Raw genomic sequence first — 27806 nt, 5'->3', positions numbered from 1 at the left:
TAACAGAACGCCACTAGCTGTTACCTTCAGCCCCCAACTAAAACCTCTCCAGCACATCATCAGAGATCTACAACCTATCCTGAAAGATGATCCCTCACTCTCACAGATCTTAGGAGACAGACTAGTCCTCACTTGCAGACAACCACCACAACCTGAAGCAAATACTCACCGGCAACCACACACCACAGAACAAAAACACTCACCCAGGAACCTATCCTTGCAACAAAGCCCGATGCCAACTCTGTCCACATATCTATTCAAGTGACACCATAATAGGACCTAATCACATCAGCCACACCATCAGAGGCTCGCTCACCTGCACATCTACCATTGTGATATATGCCATCATGTGCCAGCAATGCCCCTCTGCCATGTACATTGGCCAAACCTGACTGTCTCTATGCAAAAGCATAAATGGGACGCAAATCAGATGTCCAGAATTATAACATTCAAACACCAGTAGGAGAACACTTCAACCTCTCTGGCCATTCAGTAACAGATTTAAAGGTGGCAATTTTGCAACAGAAAAGCTTCAAAAACAGATTCCAACGATAAACTGCTGAACTTGAATTAATATGCAACTAGATACGATCAATTTAGGCTTAAATAGAGACTGGGAGTGGCTGAGCCATTACATACATTGAATCTATTTCCCCATGTTAAGTATTCTCACACCTTCTTGTCAAACTATCTTAAATGGATCATCTTGATTATCACTACAAAAGTTATTTTTTCTCCTGCTGACAAAAGCTCATCTTAATTAATTAGCTTCTTTGAGCTGGTTGGGCAACTACCACTTTTTCATGTTCTCTGTATGTATATATATTTCCTCACTATATGTTCCATTCTATGCATCCAATGAAATGGGCTGTAGCCCACAAAAGCTTATGCTCAAATACAGGTGTTAGTCTCTAAGGTGCCACAAGTACGCCTGTTCTTTTTGCGGATGCAGACTAACACGGCTGCTACTCTGAAACATGCCAATTTAGTGACTGTTTGGAAATTTGAATTGAAACTAAAACATTAATACACTCTTTAAAAGCATATATAGTGTATGATAAAATACATAGATTTGAAAAAGTATAATAGATTTCGAAAGTATGAACATAGACTAGCTTCCTTATACAGCTGTTTTTATGACAATGTCAGTGCATTCATTTCGGTGATGTTGGCCAACGTAATAATTTCAAATGATGATTTGTAAGCGAAGTCTAAATGAGCTCTCCCTGACAGCTAGTGATGAGCTGGAGGCTGGGGGGAAAGGCTTCAGGACCAGATTGTATTTACATTCACACCTAATGTACCTAGGTATCCAGCAAACAGAGCTGTGTTGCCCAAGTGATAGATTTTGGCTGGAGTTGGGTTACAAATCACTTGAATGCGGGGGGGGTGGGGAGTGTGAAATGAAATGTTGTTGTTCTTATGGTATGAGTAAAGGTCAGTACAACTGTACTTAGCCTGTACTGACTGACCTCTATTGTATCTCCCCTTAGTCGTCTCTTTTCTAAACTGAAAATTTCCAGTCATTTTAATTTCTCTTCCTGTTTCATACCCCTAATCATTTTAGTTGCCCATCTTTGTACCTTTTCCATTTCCAATATATCTCTTTTGGGATGGGGTGACCAGATCTGCACACAGTATTCAAGGTGGGCACATACCATGGATTTATATAGAGGCAATAGGATATTTTCTGTCTTATTATCTATCCCTTTCTTAATGATTCCCAACATTCTGTTTGCTTTTTTGGCTGCTGCTGCACATTGAGTGGATGTTTTCAGAGAACTGTCCACGACTCCAAGATCTCTTTCTTGAGTGGTAACAGCTAATTCAGACTCCTTCATTTTGTATGTATAGTTGAGATTGTTTTCCAGTGTGCATTACTTTGCATTTATCAACACTGAATTTCATCTGCCATTTTGTTGCCCAGTCACCCAGTTTTGTGAGATCCCTTGTAACTCTTTGCAGTCTGCCTGGGACTTAACTATCTTGAATAGTTTTGTATCATCTGAAAATTTTGTCACCACACTGTTTACCCATTTTTCCAGATCATTTATGAGTATGTTGAACAGTACTGGTCCCAGTACTGACTCCTCAGGGATACCACTATTTATCTCTCTCCATTCTGAAAACTGAACATTTATTCTTACCCTTTGTTTCCCACGACAACCAGTTACTGATCCATGAGAGGACTTCCCTCTTATCCCATGATGGCTTACTTTTCAAAAGTCAATTTAAATTAAATACATTTAAAAAAATATATATATATATTTTAGAAATCTAGACCTGTTATGTGTAACTTGCATTATCTTTATGTTAAATTTGCATTATCCTAACAAAACATTTACTTTATTCATATCTCTTTTATATATCTCATTGGCCCTGACACCCCCCCTGTAAATTCGAACACCCCCCCTAATTTCAATTCCTGGGAAAACTACTGGTCTATTGATAAGTGAGTTCTTACCAGACAGAAAACTATCAAACTAAATTTCCTTTTCCATCTTCTAGGCCAGGGGTAGGCAACCTATGGCACGGGTGCCGAAGGCAGCATGCGAGCTGGTTTTCAGTGGCACTCACACTGCCTGGGTCCTGGCCACCAGTCGGGGTGCTCTGCATTTTAATTTAATTTTAAATGAAGCTTCTTAAACATTTTAAAAGCTTTGTTTACGGAGCATACAAGAATAGTTTAGTTATATATTATAGACTTATAGAAAGAGACCTTCTAAAAATGTTAAAATGTATTACTGGCACGTGAAACCTTAAATTAGAGTGAATAAATGAAGATTCGGCACACCACTTCTGAAGGGCTGCCGACCCCTCTTCTATGCTCTTCCCTTTCTCTGGAGGTGATAGATCGGATCACCTTCCTAACAGCCCCAGATTGCCTTTTTTCAGTATGACTAAACAGGGCCTCAGACTATCACAGTGAGAGAAGGCCCTTACACAGATTCTTTCTTTTATACCTGTATAACTAGCTAAAAAATAAACATATACCTAAATTCTTCAAGTATAGGCCTTTACAGACAGGCTTGAATATCTATAACCTAACACGCCACCTCTTTTTTTTCTTTTGGGATCCGCCTGCCCAGGTATCCCTGGAAAAGCATAGGACATTGGCGACACACTTCCTGATAGGGCCAGGCATCAAGGTAGAAGGTGTTGATGCTCCATCTGTCCCACTGCCCCTTGTGTAGTACCGGGACCTGCACCTTCTCTCGTATGGGCATACCACACCTATTCCAATTAGTGTTCCAGACTTCCCATTATAGTGGGCTCGAGAAGGTTGGGTCCAGGTTGTCTAATACACTGAGGGGGAGGGCTTACTACATTACATATAGGTTATAATTAGTGTCTGTTTGCTAGGTAGTTTTGCCCCCCTTAATCGTTTCCATATACAATGTAACAGAAATACAGTTAACAATACACCAGCTGCTATGATAATTCACAGCAATACTAAGAGTCCTGACCACTGCAGTATGGTCCAACATCCTGGCCACCACCAAAAACTCTGCTTCTTCTCCTTTGATAGGATTAAAATTTTGTCAGCGCCATCCTGTAGTGTGTATTGTAAGTGTGTTCAACTGTTGGCGCTTGCAGCAAGTTGCTCTTGTAATCTTTGTATACTTTTGTCCATATTGTGTGTCCATTGAATATCCACAGTGACATTTGGTATTGTCCAAACCAGTTCAACTACTTGGTACGGCATGGGGTAGTAGGTGCTGGTTTGATAGTTTACAACGATTAAGTCCACTGATCCATTGGTGCACCATAGTTCAGGTGGCAGTGTGTAGAAGTTCATAATTTGGAAGGATTATGCCTCCTAGTGTTATATTTCAGGATTACATACATTCCTAACAGAATACACCGTACCCCATATACATTACTCCTAAATGCCCCCCCCCTTTGCAATAGGCCATTGATTCTGCTCCTCCATAGTCATAGGAGACGGGCACATCCATATTCCTCCTCTGGATATACAACTGCTTAATGTGATGACAGTCCAGTTTATCCCATTCCAACCCGCCCTCATCTATTTCCTAGTGGCTCCCAATGCGCTTCCCCTTCCCTAGTTACTCCCATAGGGCTCAAGGGGACTATCTTATTTGCATTTCCTTCCCATGGTATCATAGTAACAATTACACAAGAACTCTCCCCACAGGTGGGGGATGTTATTTTCCAGGTAGATGGGTATGTTTTTGCAATTGTGGATAAATATGGGCTAACCTCCCAATTTAATACTGAAGGCCATTGTTCTGACCAAGCATCTCTCATAATATCCATTAACATTATCAACTGAGCATTTTGAATACCTACACACACTTCTCCCCATTTTAATTCTCTGAAGCCATCCCCCATCCATGTCACCAGGTCCCCTGCCCAATGAGTTAACTGCAAGTTTACCTCTACTGCTGTCCTCCACCCAGTGGCAACTGCCGATAGTTGCTGCGCCATTAATTCATTAATTTGTTATTGAAATTTTACATTTTGGCTTACTAATTATTTGGTTACCCATTCGTCCCCCAGATTCCATTTACCCAGCATAGTGTTCCCTGCTGCCCACAATCCCCTTTTCTGATGACGATTCTAGGTGTGTCCCCTCACCCACCAACTGAATTGTTGTTTCAATCCTTTTATGTACATACTACAGTTAGGATGAATTTGGTCCATCCACCGTTCCTTGGGCATATCACCCATGTAAAAGAGTGAAAGGACACATTAAAAAGTGCTGGCTGCACCTACTCCCACAATGGCTCTCATACATTTGCTCATCGGGGAATATTTTCGGCTCCAGACTGTGGCCTCTTTAAATTTGAATTCTTTCGACTTGACATTCATATCACCTGTAGGGTTACATCGTGTAAAATGGTTAACTTACCATACACCCAGCATCCCAAAGGGGATTTTACGCCCCATGTAATATGTACATAACAACCACACCTTTGGGGATTATTTTCCATGGAAGTACCATTGTTGTTACAAATGGTAACGTGACACCCTAAATGTGGGGCCCCATTTTCCCTAGAGGGTTTATTCGCTCCAGGACACCAGAGGGTTATATTCTTTGGACCCTCTGTAACAAAGCACATAGCTGGGTAACTGTGTTTTCCACTCCATTAATCATGGCAGCACTCAGGGAGTACCATGCAATATTTCCTGATAAATTTGATATTCTCCACCGGGTGGGGATTCCCCCATCTAATCCATAAACCATGTACCAACACTGCCAAATTCCTGTTGGAGTATTAGTGGCACATCTTTCTATGGGCAGATTCTCATAGTCTTCATTAGCTTTATTACCATAGGTTGAATGTGTAGCTGTCCGTGTGTTTCCTCCTTTTGACACTTCAGATCGTGGGATCTGAATAGAATTTGTAAATGTGACAATTGTGATTAGCACTAATAATTGTTCCATCCAGGGCCAGGGAATTTTTATCCTTTTCCCTTTTTTGACTTAACCTGTAATACACACATAACAAAATTTACATGTCTCATTTCCCAATCCCCTGTTTGTACCTTTTTATTTGCGTGCAGTGAACCCACTCCCGTCCTCCATTCTCTGTACCCAATAATAGCAGACGGGGCCCTAGCTGATCAAGGACAAGATAGGGGCCCTTCCATTTAGGAGCTGTGAATGGATGGTGTTGACCTGGAATCTTGTACATCACAAGATCTCCCACCATGGGTAGATCACGCTCCCTGGGCAGGTCATACCACGCTTTGACTCTTGCTGCTCCTTGGTGGTCTCACCAGGCCACTGCCTGCTATACCTGTTTATACCTGTCTGATTTGCGTCCCAGTTAAAATCCAATTCTTGTGTTAAGCCGTGTGTAGTGACTTTCCCAGGTACTGGGGTAAGTAGATTTTTCCACTGTTCCATGGGCCTTCCCATGAGAGTCTTGTATGGAGAAAATTCTGTGCCCTTGATTCTCGGGCCCTTATTCTCATTAAGACAAATGGCAGTAATTGTGACCAATTTTTCCCTCCCATTCCCACACCCTTTCTTGGCTCATTCTTAATGGTGCGATTCATGCATTCCCCCTGTCCCACAGCCTGTGGGTGATAAGCAATATGGAACAATTGTGTGATTCCAGTGGGGGCTGATAGCTCCCCTAACAGATCTGACCAGAAAGCAGCTCCTTGGTCTGAGTCAATCATCTTTGGGACCCCTCAGTGAGTGAATACCTCATTTACCAGTATTTCAGCAGTTACTCAGGCAGTTTGATACTTTGTGGGGAAAGCTTCCACCCATCTGCTGAATGCATCCACTACCACCAACATGAACCATTTTTTCCTGTGATCTGGTGTTAGGGGTCCTGTGTAATCAATTTGTATACTTTCTCAAGGTCCCCTTGGGGCTTGTCTCATTAATTCTCCCCTTAGCACCTTGTGAGGTGAGTCGTGCCTGGCACAGTCCAAACAATATTCCAGATGTGATTTTAAATCAGCTGCCATTCCTGGCCACCAGCACAACCTTTTTAAAGTTTCCAGTGCGTCCTCAAATCCGAGGTGTCCCCCTGCCAAGCTCCCATGCACCCAGCTTAAGAAAGCCGTCCAGTTTCCCTGAGGGCACAGCATTACTGATCCTTCAGCTGTTAAGACACACCAAATCCCTTCTATTAGTTTCACCTTTGGCATATGCCTGTCCCTGACTCCCCAAATTTTATGATGCCTGCCAGTCCTGGGTCAGATTCTTGCAACTCTCAAATTCGCCCTTCCCAGTCTGTATCCACACCACTTCTTGTTATCACTGCTACAGGCACACTCTCTTCTGGCTCCCAGGGCCATGGGGGTGCCTCTGTTGCAGCCTACTTGGCCTCTGCATCGGCTAGATTATTCCCTTTGCTTAGGGGTCCATTTTCTTGTGTACCTTTACCTTTACCACACTGATCCGTGTAAAACAGTGACTGAGCTCCTTCACCTGCTTCCACCAGTTAGCATGCTTGATTATGGAGCCATCTGTTGCCTAATGTGGCCCCATGAAATACATAATCTGAATCTACCACCACCCGACATTCTGGCTCAACTTCATTTAAAGCTATTAGCAAGGCTAACAGTTCTGCCTCCTGAGCTGACCTTGCTTCTAGTGAGAAACTAATGGTGCTGACTATCTCATTTCTTCTGATTCCTACAACAGCTAAGCCTGCAGTTTTCCATCCCCCCTGATACCTACAACTTCCATCCAAAAACCATACTAGTGTCCCCTCCTTTATCTGATTGGGATTAGCCACCCGAAACATCTGATGTTGGGTTTTACTTGGGCTAGCTTCACATTGGTGTGGGGTGCCAGCCAGCCAGGGCCAGCTTTAGGCCTATTCCACCAATTCCCCTTGAATCAGGCCCCGTGCCCAGTGAGAATCCCTTCCCTGGCTAGAGGCGCCTTTTTAATTTTTACTCACTTGGCAGCGCTCAGGGTCTTCAGCAGCAGGTCCTTCACTTGATCTGGGTCTTCAGCAGTGGGTCCTTCAGTGCCGCCAAAGACCTGGAGCAAGTGAAGGACCCACTGCTCTATGAGAATAGGTATATCTCCATAAATTAATACTTCATACAGTGTTCCATCGCCTGTCGCCCATTTCCAGCTTCTGGCAAAGAGAGGCTAGGGACACCATCCCTGCCCATTCTGGCTAATAACCATTGATGGACCAACTGCTGAAGTGAGTACAAGCCCCATGTGTATTTTTACATTTTAGGGGGGAGGGGGTCCAATACAGGCTAGCATTTCAGGGTATGCTGCCACTACTGAGGCTGGTGAATTGACCAGAGCATTTAGTGCTCTGTAATGCACAGTGAGGCACCAGGTACCATTTGGCTTTCTTACTGGCCACACAGCAGCAGCATAAGGGGATGCAACTGCTCTAATCAGTCCCCTCTGTTCCAAGAAGTATTAATTTATGGAGATATACCTATTCTCATAGAGCTGGAAGGGACCCTGAAAGATCATCAAGTCCAGCCCTCTGCCTTTGCTAGCAGCAGGGCCGTCCTTAGGCATAGGCAGAATAGGCAGCTGCATAGGGCCTCACTCTGCCTGGGGCAGCCCAGACAGTGTAGAAGCAGGGCTGCTGGGTCCTAGAGAGAGCCGTATGCAGCACAGTCTGAGGAATGGGATTGGCTGCTGGGGTCTCTGGGAAGGGGAGGAGGTAGGGGTTGGGAAAGGAGCTCACCTGTGAATGTGACTCTTTCCTCCCGGCTGAGGTGAGATGAGGCAGGCTCTGTGGCTCTGGAACCAGTATCCTTTGTTGTCCTCCATAACATCCATTCTTCTCTCCCCCGCCCCACGGAGCACCCTCTCCTTTCTCCCTCCTCCCCAGGAGCACCCCTCTCTCTCTCCTCCCTCCCCTCCATCAGGTCTGGGTTGGGTGAGGTGCTGGGGGGGAGGGGAGGCTGGTTGCCTGCTGAGGAATGAAAGTGAAAGTAACTCACTTCCTCGGCAGGCGGCCAGAATTGGAATGTCACACAGGGCTTGGCTGGGGTTAGCCAGATGTGTGAAAAATCAGGATAGGGGATTGGGGTAGGGTGAGCAGATGTCCCTATTTTATAGGGACAGTCCCAATTTTGGGGTCTTTTTCTTATATAGGCTCCTTTTACCCTCCCACCCCCACCCATCCCTGTCCTGATTTTACACACTTTCTGTCTGGTCACTCTAGGTGGGGGTAATTGGTGCCTATATAAGACAAAGCCCCAAATATCGGGACTGGCCCTATAAAATCAGGACATCTGGATCTGGCCACCCTAGCTGGGGAACGCCTCTCCCCTGGGCTGGCAGCTGCCAGTGATCCATCTCATCTGGAGGGAGCTGCACAGGGCAGGATGAGCCGCTGTGGCTCCATGGGTGCTCCGTCCCTGAGATCAGATGCTTTGCTAACTTCACCATGGTCTGTTGGGCTGGCGGCGGTGCCCATTGGCATGTGATTGGACCTGAGGGTTTGCTGCTGCTGTTGCCATTCTGCACCCCAAGAGGTGGATTTTTGGGTCCTGCAGTTTTCCACCTATCTCCTCCTCTACTGCAGCTGTTGGACCAGCAGGCTGGGGGGTGAGCCAAGCATGAAAGCAGTACTGTGTTGCCATTTAGATTGTCATTTAACAACTTTGTTTGCCAAAAATTCTTGCTAACAATCCTGAATCTAATTTCAATATTTTTTTTAAATCAATATCTTAGTCAAAAACAGAAAATTAAGTTGTTGACAATTATTAGTGACAGGTTTGGTTTGAGCCAGGGTGTGGGTCAGTTTTCATCAGAGAAACAAAAAATGTTGACTGACTTTCCTATAGCCTGTTACTCCTGATAAGAGCCCTCCAACAACTGTAATATGCTCATCTCCTTACTAGTGTATAAAGCAGGGTTCGGCAACCTACGGCACACGTGTCAAAGGTGGCAGGTGAGCTGATTTTTGATGGTATGCAACAGCAGGCTGAGCAGCTCAGCCCATCACTGCTCTGGGGTTCCGGCTGCTGCCCTATTGCCAGCTGGAATACCAGCCATCGGCCCCACTCAGCACCTGCTGCTGGCCTGGGGACCCCCAAGGAACCCCAGGCTGGCAGTGGGCTGAGCAGGCCAGTTGAACCACTCAACCTGCTGTCAGCCTGGGGTTCCATTCACTCAGCCGGCAGAGGGCTGAGTGGGCTGGTGGCGGGCTGAGCGGGTTGGTGGCGGGCTGAGCAGGGCCGGTGGGGGGTTGAGTGGCTCAGTCTGCTGCCAGTCTGGGGTGCCAGCAGAACTCAGCCTACTGCTACTCCGGGGTTCCGGCTGCCAGCCCCTTGCCAGTCAGGAGCTCAGCTGCCAGCCCCACTCTGCCTCCTGCCAGCCTGGGTGAGCAGAATCCCAGGCTAGTAGTGGGCTGGAGGGGGGGGGGGCATTGGCGGCCAGGATCCTGGCTGGCAGGAGTTGGTGGTCAGAACCCCAGACCAGCAGCGGGCTGAGCAGGGCCTGGGATCCTTGTCTAGGGTTCCAGCCACCAGCCCGCTGCCGGTTTGGGGTTTCATTTACTCAGCTGGCAGTGGCCTGAGCAGGACCAGTGGCCAAGACCTCAGATAATAACAATAGTTTATTTATATAATATAGACATAGAGAGAAACCTTCTACAAACATTAAAACGTATTACTGGCACGAGAAACCTTAAATTACAGTGAACTTGGCACACCACTTCTGAAAGGTTGCCGACTCCTGGTATAGAGTGACCATATGTTGTACTAAGATTCACCTGCTTTTTTTTTCTCCCTGTGAGTCAGTATAACTTTTGCCAGCCCAGAAGTTGGGCAGCCAGTGTTTTACGTTTTCACAATGTTTTCTCCAACTTTCATAAAGTAAATACATAGTTAATATGAGTTAAAAAGGCCAGGGACACTTCTCTGTGAAGAATCTGTACAGCAGATCATGCCCATAAACGATCCAGAAAAGAAATTTGAGGTTGAATTTTTTAATGTTGTGATGGATAAAGCAGTATCTGCTGTTGATGAAAGGTTTAATACCTTGCAAGCCCACCATGAACAGTTTGGATTTTTGTATGACATAACTAAATTCAACGAAATAGGAAAACAAGAGCAACTAATGACAAAGTGCAAGAATCTAGAGAGCCTCCTGAAGCACCGTGATAGTTTTGATTTAAATGGACTTGAACTGTACGAAGAATTGAGTACACTGTCATCAATGTTGCCACATGCAAAATCGGTGATGGACATTGTACAGTTTATTCATACCCACAAACTTGTTGACATATATCCTAATGTGTACATTGTCACTCGTATTCTACTGACAATTTCTGTAACAGTAGCATCAGGAGAACGGAGTTTCTCAAAACTAAAGCTCATTAAAAACTATCTCCGCTCTACAATGAGTCAGGAACGCTTGACTGGTCTTGCTATTCTTGCGATCGAACAAGACACGACTTTGTCTTTGTCATACGATGACATTATTACTGATTTTGCAGCCAAAAAAGCCAGAAAGATTGCTTTTAATTAAAAACAAATCTTTGTTTCAATACCTCTTCATATAAATTTCCAATAAAATTTTGATAAATTAAAAAAAATTATTTGCATCATTCTGTCATATCAGAATTTTTTCTATAGTGCTGCTTCTTTAGTGCTAGTCCATCAGCATTACAGTGTGCTTAATTAAGTTAAACTGGTTTTAATAATGTGAATGTGGCAAGTTTTCCAATACTATAAGCTTATGTTTGTGTTGCTAAGAGCAGATCAGGCACAGGGGCACCAGTTTAATAATCTCGCTTAGGGCACCATAAATCCTAAGGCCGGCCCTAGCTAGCAGGATGGAGTACTGATTTTTTGCCCCAGATGGCCCCCTCAAGGATTGAGCTCACAACCCTGGATTTAGCAGGCCTGTACTCAAACCACTGAGCTCTCCCTCCTTCTCATAACATAAGAACTAGGAATCACCAAATGAAATTAATAGGCTGCAGGTTTAAAACAAACAAAAGGAAGTATTTCTTCATACAACACACAACCTGTGGAACTCTTTGCCAGAGGACATTGTGAAAGCCAAGACTATAACAGGGTTCAAAAAGAACTAGGTAAGTTCATAGAGATAAGTCCATCAATGGTTATTAGCCAGAATGGGCAGGGATGGTGTCCCTAGCCTCTCTTTGCCAGAAGCTGGAAATGGGCCACAGGCGATGGAGCACTGGATGATTGCCTGTTCTGTTCATTCCCTCTGAAGCATTTGGCATTGCCCACTGTCACTGGGCTAGATGGACCTTTGGTCTGACCTATTATGGCCACTCATATGTTCTTAAGAGAATCCTAAGAAGGAATGGGTCTTACTTTTGGGGCCGAAAAGTAGGTTATATTAATTATATTGTCATTTTTTTTGCACAATGCAAAAGTTATCTTAAAATGAACCATCTGTTTGCTGTGCTGGAACCTATGTGGCATTACTGATTGAGACCCCTTGGTGACACAAGAGACAGGAGAGAAGAGGGTAACAGAACAAAAAACTCTCATCTACAAAAGTTTTGTTGTGCCAAAAACAAGCACACAAAAGCTTTCCCCTCCAGTGATTTAAAAACATATTTTACTCTATTCGTACACCTTGCCCACTCCTGTTGTCCCTAATCTGAGTGCCTTGCCATTTGCAGATCATCGGCCAAGTCTCTTGACCGTCGAGGGAGACTCCTGTATTTGTGATTCATACTCAGGGTAATGACACCCTTGGTTCTGGGTGTAGAACTGGCGCGGTGCACAGTGGCTGGGGACCAGGCGAGGGCTTTCTTGGCCCGGCTAATCTGAGCGCTTCGCTGTCATTGCCGGGCAGCGGGGTGTCCTGGTGCTCGCAGGGAGCAGAGCAGCAGAGTCCCAAACAGAGAAACCGCCGCTCCTGCAATCTGCTGAAGTGGAGAGATTTGTGTGTGTGTGTTGGCTTTGGGGGAGGAAAGCACCAAAAAGGACGAGGAGGAGCTGGGACTGTGCTCATGTGACCGGTGGCGGCTCAGGCAGCGCCGCAGCTGCTTTTCCGTTCCCCATTCGGGAGAGCCGGCCCGGGAGTGATTCCGCCGGACGATGCGAAGCGGCGTCTCCCCAAGCAGATGATGGCGATACGAGAACTGAAAGTGTGTCTGCTTGGAGTGAGTAGCGGCGTGCGCCGGGCGGGTGGAGGGGCTCGGCCTGGGCAGGGGGCAGACGCCGCTGGAGGCCCCCCCACCACAGCACAGGCTCAGGAGAGCGAGACCAGGCTGCCAGCCGCCCTGCGAGCCTCCCCGGGAAGTTTGCGCCGAGTTCCTTGCGGACGGACTTTCTTTGTCCGCGGCTCTACTTTGTGCCTGGCTTGGCTGAGCCCGCGATAAAGGGAGCTGCTTGGGCCCCCCCGCTTCCCCTCTTGGGCTGTTCTCCGGGAAAAGGCATTTGCGGGGAAGTTGTTGTGCTAAGGATGTGGGCAGCTGGGCATTTTTTCGTCTAAATTGTCTGTGGTCTCGCTCCACTGCTCCCCCACCCCCTTCAGTTCCCTTCTGCGCCAGGTGGGGGACTGAATGTTCTGTTTCCTGGAAGACACCATTTCCAGCTGGGACAAGGGCCTGCTGCACTCCCCAAACCTATGGACCTTTGCCCTCCACTGTGGATTTGGGGGGCTGCGTTTATTATCGAACTTTTAATGCTCCAGAGTTCAATGCACAGCTGCAGGGTGCTAGTGCATTAAGGGGAAGGAAGCTTTGTGGTACACAGAGATCATACCAAATAATAGATCCCACTCAGCTGAAAAAGTGCTTGTCTCTCCCTTTTTGAGGGTTTTATTATCCGGCTGTGGTAAATTCCTTCAGACTGAAACTTGGTATACAACATACCAGGTTCCTGGGTGGGATTTTTTCTTTCCAAAAGGAAATAAACTTGGCTGTTGAAATGAGATGCTGTTTATAGAGCCATGGAGGTTAAACCCCACCCCCCTTTTTTTTTAAATCATAAATTTTCATAGATCATTTGAAGTGAACGAATTTCACTGTGTTTTGTTCACCTTTTGTCTTTCACTTACCTTGGATAGGAAAATTATCATTAGTCCATGTTAATTGTTGTTTCTAGTGATTTTCACTTTCTGGTTCTTAACTACTAGCCAAGGCTGCAATCTTTGGGCAGGGAAAGCGAAGGGAGATTTTTAAATCCAAACTATTATTTCCACTGAAGTTTTATAAGTGAATTTCATATATAAGGGCAAAACCTAAAATCTTGCTGGAATCTGTTCCTTTGAACCTCTTGATTATTCAGTCCTTAATACTTGCCATTTACTATCTACTTAATCTAAACGATTCATGTGGGATGCGGGACATCTCACAGCATCTGTTTTACTTTCACAACACACTTCTGGGGTGTTCTTAGAGCTGCTATTGCAACAAACTAGGATGGATAAAGAATTCTTACAGAAGAATGCCTCTTCCAACTTCAGTCTTGCTTACACTAGAGAAACTTTTGACAAATGGCCTGTTGTCATTACCATTCGTCTAAGTGAACCAATGTTAACAAGGGTAAAAAAGATTTTTCAAAATCTCTGTAGTGTAGAGAGGGCATTATTGTTACCCCATGTCATCGCTTGTTTCAAATACCCCTAAACAAGATTTTTAGTGGCATTTGCTGTGTGCTTTGTACCTTGACTTCAGTGGAGTTACTAAAACTTGGTCTAATGAACTAATAACAGAAGTTTCATTCTGTATAATAGTAATTTATTTTTGCTGCTTCTCTTTCTGCATTTGAAACAATAATGTGCTTAGGTTTGTGATTTGGATCTACTCTCTGCCATTCACAAAAATAATCTTGCATTAAAATGTGCTGATGAAATTACTCTTTGAATATTAGTTAAGCACAGCATTTAAAAATTCAGAGCTTTTGAGAGTCTCTGTCGTAGCATTTCATGTAAGTTTTAAAAACAGAATAAGTCATCATCTGTATGAATACAAAGATTTTATATCATACCCCCATGAAACCGAGAATAGCTTTATAAACTTAGATACGTACAGTGAACTATTTTAATGCAATATAAATGAGATGCCACTTTAAAAAACACTCGCTAACCAAATTTTTAAGTGCCTTGGTGTTGGCATTTACACCAGTACAAAGTAGGTGTAAATGAAGAGTTTTGTCCAAAGTAGTTGGCAATAATCATTCTTCCCTCGCCAATGAAAATCTCTGCGTTCATCTTTAAAATTGTATAGATGCAAAAGTAAACGCAGTTTACTCAAACTTGAGAAGTCTGTGTTAGAATAAGTAGATGCTTCTTTTTCCCACAAACTGCAAATCCTGTAATCGTGGTGTTTATAGAGGCAGAAGCAGTCTTACGAAATGACATTCCTCTTGCAGTAAATTTATTGCTATTTTGTAACATTAAATGTAGGAGTTCTGTAGGATTTTTGTTGTTGTTTTGTTTGTTCTAAGGCAAGGAGAAGAACATACAGAACAACTACATGTGCCGTGAATGCAATACATTCACAAAAAAATTAGCGCAGCAGAGGAAACATTTAAGAAACCATGAAGAACTACAGTTACATCAGCCTTGTAGTTACTGAGAGGAGGTTCCCTCCTGAGTCTTAATATACTTTAGTTCTACAAAACCATTCACTGCTGTTCATAGTCATCTCACTTACCATGGAGGCTGGCAGTCATTTTTTTCAAGACTTCAGAAGGCTTCATCTGACAGATCCACTGCCTACCAGCAAAGACAGATTTCCAGAATTGGCCAGTTGAGTGCCTGCCAGTGAGAACAAGTTCGTCCATTAATCTTTTGGTCTACTTAAAAGAGCTCTCTGCAGGATGCCAATCCAAAATAGAGCCTGAAGATCTAACAAAAGAAACCGTAGAGTTATCTTTTTAATAGTTCCTAGGATCTAACTTCATACATGTTATGAAATGGGATAGGTCCAGCAGCAATGTACCCAGTAGGCCACCTGGTAATCAGTAAAATCTGAGGCACCTAAATCCTATAAAACATGCAAATCCTTATGCAAGAAATTGAGATCCTGGGAACATCAAGTCAGATTTTGAACCCATCTCCCTCCTCCATTTGTGAAAATAGCTCTAGATTACATTTCTCAATCAGACTACGGAGGAAGACCCCTCTTGTCCTATCCCAAACCAGTTCCCATTACAGTGTACAAACCTGAATAGTGCAAAGCGTCTGAAATCTGCCTGTAGCTGCCCAGCTGACAATTCCCAACTGGGAACTGTCAGCTGGCATAGAGCAAAACCAGCTCCTGCACAATTTGCAAACTCTTCATCCCAGTGTAGAAGGTGTGTGTTGTGGGAGAGACCAGAACCATCCACCACTCTCAGCTGACCACTAGGGACAACAGCCAGCTATTGTGTACTACAGCAGCATTCCATGGCTGGGGCTGGAGCCACTGTACGAGAGATGGAGACCTGTAACTGGTTCCTTGATGCCCTAGTCCTCCTGCACTAAGCACATCTTGGCACAGGGGACAATCTGACCCAATGTTCTTGATGTGAATGTACTGACATTCAGATTTGGGGATCCAGGCTATATTTCACCATTTACTCATCAAAAGTGAGTAGCTCATTGTGTTTAAAACACCTGGGTAGAAGGAAAAGCTTGATTTCTTGCAGTCTCCACCTCACGAAGCTCAGGAAAGTGTGCGGTACAGTACTGTAAGATGAAAGGAGAAATCTCTCTCCTTTTTATGAGAAACCTTTAGACCAGGGTTTCTCAATCTGTGAGTGGGACCCAAAACTGGGTTGCCAGAATGTTTCAAAGGGTTGCATAGCAGCTCCTGTCCCACAGGCTGGCTGGGCTCACCTCACTGCTCCAGGCACCGCAACCTCTGGGAGCCCAGTGCCACTCAGGTTTGGCCCAGCCATCATGATAACAGGAGTCCAGGTGGGCAAAATTTGAGTGAGTGGCACTGCAACCCCATGAACCAGGTCACAACTCCACTTACACAACTTTGGTCCAGTCAAGGGGGCAGGGCCAAATGTGAGCAGCGGTGCTGTCGCAGAGGTTGCAACTCCCAGAACCAAGAGCCAAGCCCAGCCAGCTGCCCTGCATAGTAGCTGCAAGAGCTGCCGCTGTGGGGTGAGTGCTGGACTCATCCCCTCCCCTACTCCTCCCCCCACCCGGGAGGCAGGATCCAAATGTAACCACCCCAGGCAGGGCATCCACCCCCACACTATTTACTGGGTTGCAACAGGCCATAAACATTTACAAATTGGTCCTGAGCCCAAAAAGACTGAGAACCACTGCTTTAGACAACATTTTAAGACTACATGCTACTGGAGGATGGTCCCCCATGTTGTGACTAATGGAGTGAGAAACATGAGACATGAACAGAAGAGTGATGAAAGGGAACCTCAGGGCAAACCTGTCCTAATCTAACCCAAATTTATACATAGGTTAATTTTAGGATTAGGATGTAAGACACTTGGTGTGCATAGATTCATAGATTCCTGGCCAGAAGGGGCCATTATAATTATCTAGTCTGATTGGCTGTTCACCACAGGCCATAGAACTTCCCAAAATAATTCCTGGAGCAGATCTTTTAGAGAAACATCCGATCTCGATTTAAAAAATTGCCAGGAAATGCTTGGTAATTGTTCCAGTGGCTAATTACCCTCACTGTTAAAAATTTATGCCTTATTTCCAATCAGAATTTGTCTAGCCTCAACTTCTAGCCATGGGGTGGTGCTCTGTTACTCATGATTCAGTGAGGAGAAATAATTTGAGGGGAAGCAGGTTGTGCTTGCTGATGGGCTTTCAAGGACATTGCGCCTCACCGATGTTGCAAAGTATTGAGCAGCTAGCTGTGAATTATCCTGTTTTCTTAGAACTTTTGGGGACATTTCAGTGTGAGTGGCCCCATGCCTGCCTCTTCTCTTGCTTTCTTCTGAGTAGAGCTATTACAGCTGAATACGCTGTTACTCCTGGCTAGCAGTATGAATAATGTAAAATAGCCGTGGCACACATATTTTGCAAATACTAGGTTTCACTTAAGCATGTATGCCATGGTCATGCTCTGTCTTCGCCCCTATAAGCATTTCATATTCACTTCCTCCTTTTCATCGGTGCTCAGAGATTTGCTTGCGTTACCTAGCTCTGTGCAGAGAAATCTAATCATTCTGCGCACGTGTTGAGTAAATCATGAATGCTTGCACTTTGGAGCTCTACTCTTCTTTCTGCAGCCTGTAGGACTGAGCTATAGCTTCTTGCCAAGTTCTAACATAACTGTTGTGTGGCAACTACTAACGAGGTTTCCAGCCTTTGGACTGAGACTGTGCTCCTTGACTTGTTACATTTTAGGGAAACTGTTAGCTTGCCCTGGTAGGGCTTCAGGAGGTCGCGTATTAGTTTTTATCTCCTGTGACCTACCTGCTCCTCTGCTTTCTTTATTTACCAAGTTTTTACGTTATGTCTGGGCATGTGTTGCATATACAGTACTGTACAGGTGTATCAGTTTCCACTGTAAACACATGCAGATTCTAGAAAAGTGGTCAGAATTCTTTGATAATGTAGGTAATCTGGAACACGTTGTTAATTTTAGTAAGGATAAAATCTCTCTGGCATTCCAGTTGTGATGACTTGATAAACTAAGGGAAAAAATAGGGCCTGGACTGCAATAGAATGTGGAGCCGTTTTCTGTAGCAAAATCTTTCTGTAAAAATTGAAACATTTAATGTACCATGTAACTTCGCCGTTACATTGCAAGTGTCTCTCTGAATATCTTTAAATTTTACTAGTGTTTAAAAAACAACAGAACATATTAAATCTGACCTGCCTCCAAAAACCGTTATGTTATAGGGTTTCTGTCTCTGGAGTGAGGGACTGGGGTGGGGAAATCAGGGCACAGTGGGGAAGGGGGGTTCATCCCTGGAGTGAGGGGCTGGGGTGAGGAAATCGGGGCACGTGAGGCGGGGGGGTCCATCCCTGGAGCAAGGGGCCAGGGTGGGGAAACTGGGGCAAAGTGGGGCGGGGGGGTCCATCCCTGGAGCAAGGGGCCAGGGTGAGGAAATTGGGGCACAGTGGCATGGGGGTGTCCAGTCCTGGAGCAAGGGGCTGGGGTGGGGAAATCAGGGCACAATGAGGCATGGGGGTCCATCCCTGGAGCGAGGGGCTGGAGTGGGGAAATCGGGGCACAATGGGATGGGGGGGTCCATCCCTGGAACGAGGGACCGGGTGTGGAAATCGGGGCACAATGGGGAGGGGGGGTCCATCCCTGGTGCAAAGGGCTAGGGTGGGGAAATTGGGCCATAGAAGGGCGGTGGGGGCAAGTTACCTGATCTCCTCTCCCCTGCCCCCAGACAGCGCATGTACCTACTTTGGAGCCCGGTCCAGGAGTCAGACAGTTCTCTCTGTCAGGCTGGGGGGTGGAAAGAGCAGCAGCTGTTAAGCAGAGACTCTCCTCCAGATCCCAGCAGCAGCTGCTGCTTTTCCCACCCCTCAGTGACGGAGGCCGGTTACTGCAGGTAACCAGACAAAGCTGACTGGACGCTGCCAGTTTTCCTTTTCGACCGGATGTTCTGCTTGAAAACCGGACACCTGGCAACCCTAGGCTATTATTTGTACAATGGTAGCCCAGAGGTCTTTGTCAGGATTGGGGCCCCATAGTGCTAGGCACTGTACAAACATTAAATAAAAGATTCCTTGCCGGAAAGAGTTTACAATCTGAGGATTGGCTCTATGGAGGCAGATCTTTATGCTGACATGGGGTCCCAATGAAATCAATGGGGCTCCAGATGGGTGCAGGGGTCCATCCACACAAAATATATTGTAGTTTTGTGGTGTAAAGAGGAACAAAATGTAATGGATGGGTGCAGAAGACAGGAGTGGAAGTGAAAGGATTGCAGGATTATGTCTGTTAGCTAAATGTAGACTTCATTAAGTTTTTTATGTACTGAATAGCAAGATGAGTGAACAAGAGAGACTGAATCACTGACAAGCTATTTTCCAGTCAGTGATACGTCACTAACTTCTGTTCACTCATCCATGGGTGATGGGTATCATAGGCTGGGGAAGGCTGTGCCTTCCCAAACAGCCAGGTGTGGCCCCATCCACGCTCTGCCCCCAGGCTCCCTCCTGCTTCCTGCTCTGGCCACTCTTTCCAGTTCCCCTGGGCAGTGGCCCTGGCTCGGATTCAGACTGGGGCTGGCACTGACCTTCAGGGATGGAAGGACTGGGGCCGTACCACCCACCCTCTAAGCACTCTGAGGCTGGGGGGACTGGGGCCATGCCACTGGCATGCTGGGGCTGGGGGAACTGGGGCTGCTCTGGGGCTGGGGCCAGTGGCTGTGGTCGGAGGCTCTGGGCTGCAGTGTGTGTGTGTGGGGGGGGACGGGACATGAAGGGGTGGGTCCTCAGATGGAAAGGGTGGGGCTGGGGGTTATTCTCCCCCAGCCAGCAGTCCATGTGCCACCCATGCACTCATCTTATTATTAAAAGTAATTTTAAAAAAACATAAGGCTACACTTAGGTCTAAATTTCCATATTCCTGTTTTCCTCTTTCACCATTCACATGTTAGAAATAGCAGAAAACTGTGGAATTTTGACTTATATATTCCGTGTGTGGGAACCACAACCCAACAACAACTGCCTAGAAAAATCAGTTAGATATTGACTGAGAAATGTAATTTAATTCTTTTGTTTTGGTAAACAAATATGATACGTTTAGAAGCGTAAGTTAGCTTTTTTCCTTTTTAATAAGCCTGATGAAACGTTTTTATAAAGGGTCAGATTCAAATGTTTGTGACAGTGTAGTGTTGGACATTGAACAATGGATCTGCTAAACCCAGAATGCTACAGAATCCAGAATTTTCTGTCTTAAATGCTTTTCTGAACAGTTTCCAAAACTTTTTATTATTATTTATTCTTCCTAAAGTTTGGGAGGATTATTTAGTAAAATGACTTAATTACATTAGGACTTGAAACATCCTTCTCGAAAAAATAAACAGAGGCCACATTAGTTTAGTTACGTATTACAGACTTATAGAAATTACACCTGTACAACCTGACTGAACACACTAGGCCAGGGATCGGTAACCTTTGGCACGTAGCCCATCAGGGAAATCCGCTGGCAGGGTGGGACAGTTTGTTTACCTGCAGTGTCCGACCGATCACAGCTCCCACTGGCCGCAGTTTGCTGTTCCAGGCCAATGGAGGCTGCGGGAAGTGGCGTGGGCCGAGGGATGTGCTGGTCGCCGCTTCCTGCAGCCCCCATTGGCCTGGAATGGTGAACCTCGGCCAGTGGGAGCCGCGATCAGCCGAAACTGTGGATGCTGCAGGTAAACAAACCGTCCCAGCCCGCCAGTGGATTTCCCTGATGGGCCCTGTGCCAAAGGCTGCCAATCCCTGCCTTAGGCCCTGGTCTACAACTACAAACTTCTGTCAATTATAACTACGTCACTCAGGGATGTGTAAAATCCATCTCTCTAAGCGTGCAGTTATACTGACCTAACTCCTGGTGTAGACAATGCCTCTCGGGGAGGTGGAGTACCTATGCCAATGGGAGAAGCTCTCCGTTTGGTGTACATAGCATCCTCACTAAATGTTACAGTGGCACAGCTGCACCTGTAGTTCTGTAAGTGTGGACAAGTTTTAGGTTTGTGCCAGCATAACAGAAGGCAGAAGTCGGCCCACAAGATATTTCACTACTTACCAGTAACCAGACTAGAAAAAAGATTCCTTTGTGCAGCAGTTTGTTGTTCACAGAACTGTGTGATGCTCAGTGCTTAACATGCATTTCTGCACTGTTGATTATACTTATTTACTAGCTGAGGGCTTGCCGTGGGATGGGGTTATAATAAATAAATTGTATGCAGGTTGTGGTTATTCTCCATGTTAAATCATATTACTACATTTTGGTTTCCAGATTATTGCAAAGTGCTCGTGCGTTTTTGCTGTTGTACCTTTCCATCTTTTCAGGATCTGTTACTTTTCTTTCTTAGTAATTCAGAAACAATTAGATTCCGTCTCTCCACCAAAAGGAGGAATTGGAATCAATAATAAACTCCATTTTCTAGACACCACTTGCATGTCATCTATGGCTTTGCTAAGGAAACTCATGCTCAGGAAAATTTAATGGAGCAAACTGAAGCATTCCCTGTAAGAAACTATCCTGTAAATTCTCTTGACCATTATGTCAGATGGTCACCAGATGACTGACTTTGAAAAACCAAAGCCACTCTTCACATTTACAAATCAAGAGCTTTTGATTTGTGTGATTTATCCTTACAATTCAATAATGCTTTTTCCTGTAAGGGCAACCAGAAAGGAAAGTGTTTTTTTCTAAGGACATATCTTTATAATTGTAGAAAGACTTGTCCATCATTCAGTTCTGGTTTAATTATTTTCTTTAAAACATAGTTAAATGTTGGAGGCGGGGCGGGGGGGAGAGAAAAAAAGGAAAACCTACAAAAGGCAGCTTACAGAGGAAGAGCAGATCTCTAAAAGACACGGCTAACATTAAGCAGGGTGTTCTGTGTTGTTTTTCTCCTTAAAATGGAATCCAGTAGTGTGCTCTCTAGCTTTTCAAATGTTCATGCACATATAAGGGCTTGAACATGTGCAAACTCATATATGTGCAGGTAAATACCAATTTGTGCAAATGTATCAGTATGTGCATGTGCAAAGCAAGGGTTGCATGGGTGCTTTGGACCTTGCACCATGGGCAAGTTGGACATGCACACACATACATATGGTGTGCAACCCTTGCTTTTCACATACACATTCAAGCACAAATTAGGATTCTTTATGCTACATTTAAGTTTGCATGCATGCAAGCACTGAGGTGCACATGATTGCTTGAAATCAAGACCTTTATGGCCATAATGTTTAGATACATTTTTCCTCCTTTAAAATTTTATCAATGAATAGGTGTACATTTAAGGGTGTATTTTCCTATTCAAACTTTTGCATTCACTGGACAAAAGACTGAAAAATCATTTACGTGTTAATGAAAATTTCTTCCAGGAAGTTGTTGCCTATTCTTATTAGTGATCAAATGGCCAGATAATTTCAATATATGCAATAAATATGTTTGCCTAATTAGCCAGCAACAAGGGCACAACCCACTGGAATTGGACATGTTAATTCTAAACCAATAATGGGAAGAAAGAAGTTAAAATTTTGTTCATTTTTAACTGTAAAGAAGGGGCTGTTTAATCATAACTGGATTGGGGCTTTAAAGCAAAGACTTTTACCAGGTGAGCATTGTGAAGGGAGCATGCTGCTATTGGATTCCTAGGGGGAATTTATCTGACCAGCCAGAATTCCCCTTAAGACATACTGAGAGTCACTACTAGAGTGGCCCTGGTAGCACTGCCATACTTAAAATAGATGCATTGTGCAATCCTGTTCCCCTGGAAAGTGTTATGGGGGTGAATGGACATGGACGCTCCTCTTATAGGCTCCTGGCAGTCCTCACAGGGAGTAGTGGCCCCACTCTTCAGCCACATTGTGACTGGCTTGTGAGCAGGGATGCAAAGGATGGGCAAGGCTTCTTATGTTCTCCTCTTCTCTGTCTCATACATTTGAGCCTACAATCTGATTTTCAATATATACGTTGACATAGTGAACTAACATCTACTCCAGGGGTAGACAACCTATGGCAGAGGTGCCGAAGTCGGCACACGAGCTGATTTTCAGTGGCACTCACACTGCCTGGGTCCTGGCCCCAGTCTGGAGGGCTCTGCATTTTAATTTAATTTTAAATGAAGCTTCTTAAACACTTTAAAAACCTTATTTACTTCACATACAAGAATAGTTTAGTTATATATTATAGACTTATAGAAAGAGATCTTCTAAAAACATTAACAAGTATTACTGGCACACAAAACCTTAAATTAGAGTGAATTTATGAAGATTTGACACACCACTTCTGAAAGGTTGCCGACCCCTGATCTACTCATTGACTGCATACTATATGGTTTTGACAGACAAAATGGCTAACTATTTTATGATTTCTTATTCCTTTACATCAAAGATGAGGGGAATTATAAATAATTTGGTTACTAAATGGGCTTCAGGTACCAAATGCTGGGTATTAACACAAGAGGACTCTTAAGTTTCGAAAACTAAACTGGCTCTTTATTAAGGGAACTATCAAAAATAGGGTGACCAGACAGCCAGTATGAAAAATTGGGAGTGTGTGTGTGTGGGCTGTGTGTGTGTAAGTACCTATATAAGAAATCCATGAATATTGGGACTGTAAAATCAGGACATCTGGTCATCCTAATCGAAAGAGATGCTGCAACTGCTACAAAAAATACTACAGTACATATTTATTCTGGGAGGATGTTACACTTCAGAGTTCTTCTGACAGCTTGGGTACTACAGAGACAATGGCCATATAAGTACCTAGGTAAATAGACAGAAAGAAGTCATAAAGAAGGCACTAGACTAGGATATCCTTGAGTGCTTTAATCAAATGGGAATGAAAAAAAACCCAACTTGAACTTCTTTTGGTAACTTCGTTGTGTCTGTTCCCATGAGTTTAATATTTCACTAATTTAAATTTTCATTGTTCTCTCTATTCTGTGACATACTAGTAAATACATTATTTAAGATGATTTGGGTTTTGTCTGGGGAAGCTTGGTACTCGAAAGAAAATGAAGTGCCCTCTTGAGACAGTAGGTGTGACAGCATCTGCATGGTTCAAGGGTCTGGAGAAAGCTGTGCACACTTCTGTCTGGAACAGTGCCTCAGATGGGCCCAAAGATCTCAGTGAGTGTACAGGAGGAGGAACAAATGTCTCAAAGATACAAGGTACTATAAGGCTGAGGACTGAAAGGGTCTAAAAATAGCAACTTTTAGAATGGAAGTCTAGAAACCCCTGTGTGTCCTTTTTATATGTAGAACCTTAGTGGCTTCTGGAAACTTGTTTTATAATTCCTGTAGTAGGAAGGTTTCAGGTATTATAGTAAATAAATCCCAAATTGCTACTAAGCTAGGATGAAAACAACAGTAGAAACAAATTTATTGGTAACACTTGTAGGACTTTAAGTAACAATTTGCTGTTTTATAACATTTTATGTGCCAATTAGCAGTTGAAAAAATACAAAAATAGAGCTAGGCATAAAAAATACCTTAGAAATCCATTTTTAGCTGCTGGACTTTTGTAAATAATGGCTTAACTGCCTCCTTAATAAAGTTTAATATTTAATTCATTGCTACATGATGCCCTGTGATTCTCACTTTTACATGTCGCTGGAGCCACAGATGTTGCATCCTTTTCCCCCCTACTTGACCCAATCTACCAGAGCAAAAAACAAATCAAGTTTCTAGGAGTATAATATAAATACTTGATTTTTTTTATTGTTTAACCCAGTGTTTCTCAGTGGATGAGATTGCAACAGCACTGGGGGTCATGAATTATTGAAAGTTCTGTTACAGGTCAAAGCACAGAAAATCTTGCTCCCCCACTTCCCACCTTTTCTAATCAAGTATTCTCTGTCAACCTCTCAAAACACACCCACAAATAAATTATATAGGCTAATCATTATCAGCGGTGGCTCTAGCCATTTCGCCGCCCCAAGCACGGCGGCACGCCGTGGGGGGCGCTCTGCCAGTCTCCGGTCCCGTGGCTCCGGTGGACCTCCCGCAGACGTCCCTGTGGAGGGTCCGCTGGTCCTGCGGCTCCAGTGGACCTCCCGCAGGCGTGCCTGTGGATGCTCCACTGAAGTCGCGGGACCAGCAGCTGCGGGAGGTCCACCGGAACCGCCTGCCGCCCTCCGGGCGACTGGCAGAGCACCCCCCACGGCATGCCGCCCCAAGCACGCGCTTGGCATGCTGGGGCGTGGAGCTGCCCCTGATCATTGTTACAATAGCCTGGACTCTTGGACGTTGCTGCTAGCCACCCTTTTATTCACACAGAAAAACCTCTCCCCTGAGTTAAGCGGGTCTTTCAGCCTGGATTAACTGGCCTATCTTGGGGTGTGGGTTAGAGTCTAGGTTCCACTTTCACTAAGGGTGGTAACCCAGCCATTTTGCAGTGACAACACAGGTTAAGTCACCTGAATGCTGATAGTCTTCCAATGCCTTTGCACAGTTCCCCTTGTATTCAGAAGGATAGACATGTTCTCCAGTTCACTGAGAAAGGATCAAGCAGTGCTCACTTTACTGGCTGTGCCCCCAGAAGTCCAGCAGAACACACACGCGAGTGCAGCACTGCCAAGGACACAGTAACTCAGGACTTTGCTATGCTAGGCTAACCCGAGTGCCAGTCACCAAGGCTAACTGAAGTGAAGACAGATCCCAGACACAGCCCACGTGTCTTAGTAGGGTCAAAGCTCAAACCCAACCTGGCGTTTGACATCCTTAACAAACAAATTAGCAGTAAGACAACAAAGTCCAGTCCAAGCATTCTCCCCACACTTGGCTGTTCTCAAACTCACGACTTTGTAGTCCATCCCTTAGGTCTTCGCTGCTTCAGACCCCTGGTCCTTCTATCAGGGCAGTCCTTGCTTCCTCCTTGTATTCCCTCCATTTGGAGCCTCCTCCCCTCCAAGCTTCATATTGCTTGCTGGTGTTGTAAGTTGGTGCCATTGTCAGCTCCTGTCTACAGTACAGTTTGTTAACCCTGTTAGGATGACCAGACAGCAAGTATGAAAAATCGGGACAGAATGTGGGGGGATGATGGGTGCCCATATAAGAAAAAGCCCCAAATATCAGGACTGTCCCTATAAAATCGGGACATCTGGTCACCCTAACCCCCGTGATGCTTTGTGGGTTCAACCAGACCAGAAAGGGGTTCTGTCACCACCTGCTCTGTAAAACTGGGTGCCTTAAAGCTGTGCAGCTTTGGCTCAGAGCCCTGACACTGGCAGCATGTTCACAGCACAAAGGCCTCACCTGAGCTTCCTCCAGCTCAGTTATTCCTTGCAGAGTGACCCCAACAACCCTTCTAGTCTTGAGTCTTCCTTGGAGTATCCAGTCCCTCTTACTGGGCACTCATAGAAGTATTTGCTTCCTCCAAAGAGCAGTACACTTAACAGTTTGTTAGCTCATCTGGGGTGATACACTCCATGCTAATACCAGGGTCGCGGGGAGTGGGGGGGCAAGTGGGGCAATTTGCCCTGGGCCCTGCAGGGGCCCCTTGAGCCCTGGCCTGGCTGCTGTCCGGGTCTTCGGTGGCATTTCGGCGGCAATGGCCCTTCAGTGCTGCCGAAGACGCGGAGCGACTGAAGGGCCCCCCGCCGCCAAAATGCTGCTGAACACACGGACTGCCGCTGGGTGAGTACAAGCGCCGCAGCTCCCCCGCTTTGCCCCTGAATCCTCTGGGTGACCCTGCCTAATACACAGCATTTGGGGTGGTTTGCAGTAAAACTTAGAATAAGTTTAATAACAAAGAACATAGATTTAAATTATTTCAAACAAGAGTGAAAGAAATATGAAAGGGTTACAAACAAAAAATCACATGCTGTCCAGAGCCTAAAATTTAATTTTAGCAAGATATAGCTTTACCTAACATAGTTTCTTACACCAAGTTGTCAGCATTCTCCAACCTGTTGCAGCAGGAGGGCCCATCTTTCATAGATACAAAGCGCTGGCTTCTTTGTTCTCTCAGGTGATGGATCCCCCAGAATCTTTCAGCAGTTCCTTATATCCCCAAAATTTATCTTTATCTATAAAAGTCAGGAAACCCTCCTGGGGCTCACCTTTCTGTGTCCATCGGGGAGCCAATGCCAGTCTCCTGTGATTTTACAATGCAAATGATCTTCCTGCAATCTCCAAGCAAATGAATAGCCTATTATCCCTATCCCTGGTCACACCTGGTTCAACTTACAGTTGAGCCAAAGAGGTATTTGCCTTTCTCCTTTGTCTGGAAAACTATTTTGCCTCATCTGTCTGTTTCCAGACTCCAAAACATAATATCAGAGAGCATAGGCACTGACTCTGGGGGTACTCTGGGGCTGGAGCACCCACAGGGAAAAAATGATGGGCGCAGAGCACCCACTGGCATCCCCCCTGTCAGCTTCCCCCCCATGCACCCCCAGCGCCCCCGCCCATCGGCGGGCCTGTGGATCAGCGCCTCCCCCTCCCTCTCCACGTCTCCCACCTGCCGCAAACAGCTGTTTCGCTGAGTGCAGGAGGGAGGGGGGAGAAGCAAGTATGCAGCATGCTTGGGAGAGAGTGTGGGAAGAGGCTGAGTGTGGGTGGGGCCCTGGGGGAAGGGGTGGAGTGGGGGTGGGGCCTATGGTAGAGCTGGGGGTTGAGCAGCACCCCACGGCACTTTGGAAAGTCGGTGCCTGTGTCAGAGAGTGTCCATAATTTTACATACAGTGTTGTTACATACATTTCGTAGTGCTATTAATGACTAGTGTGTTATTAGTTTTCAGATGATATATTATAAGACATCTTTTAAATAAATGTAATCACAACA

General features: G+C 45.1%; 1 protein-coding gene and 1 long non-coding RNA gene across 3 annotated transcripts in view; one reads left to right on the top strand and one right to left on the bottom strand.

The window, feature by feature from the left end:
* LOC115646669 overlaps nucleotides 1-27806 on the bottom strand; it is a 35829-nt gene that overhangs the window by 6478 nt on the left and 1545 nt on the right. Inside the window, exon 2 of the long non-coding RNA XR_003999098.1 lies at nucleotides 15072-15175. This is a non-coding gene — a long non-coding RNA (uncharacterized LOC115646669). The remainder of the gene's footprint in view (nucleotides 1-15071; nucleotides 15176-27806) is intronic.
* RAB31 (RAB31, member RAS oncogene family) overlaps nucleotides 12275-27806 on the top strand; it is a 108010-nt gene continuing 92478 nt past the window's right edge. The window contains exon 1 of one of the 2 annotated variants that reach the window (XM_030552751.1): nucleotides 12275-12557. In XM_030552751.1, the coding sequence (XP_030408611.1) occupies nucleotides 12534-12557 (24 nt within the window). In that variant the 5' untranslated portion in view covers nucleotides 12275-12533. Of the gene's footprint in view, nucleotides 12573-27806 lie in introns of both variants that reach the window. The other variant, XM_030552750.1, reaches the window with a different exon arrangement.

The sequence above is a fragment of the Gopherus evgoodei genome, chromosome 2, assembly GCF_007399415.2.
Source record: "Gopherus evgoodei ecotype Sinaloan lineage chromosome 2, rGopEvg1_v1.p, whole genome shotgun sequence".
Lineage (NCBI taxonomy): Eukaryota > Metazoa > Chordata > Testudines > Testudinidae > Gopherus > Gopherus evgoodei.
The sequence above is the reverse complement of the archived record's forward strand: the minus strand, read 5'-3'. Positions and strand labels throughout refer to the sequence as shown.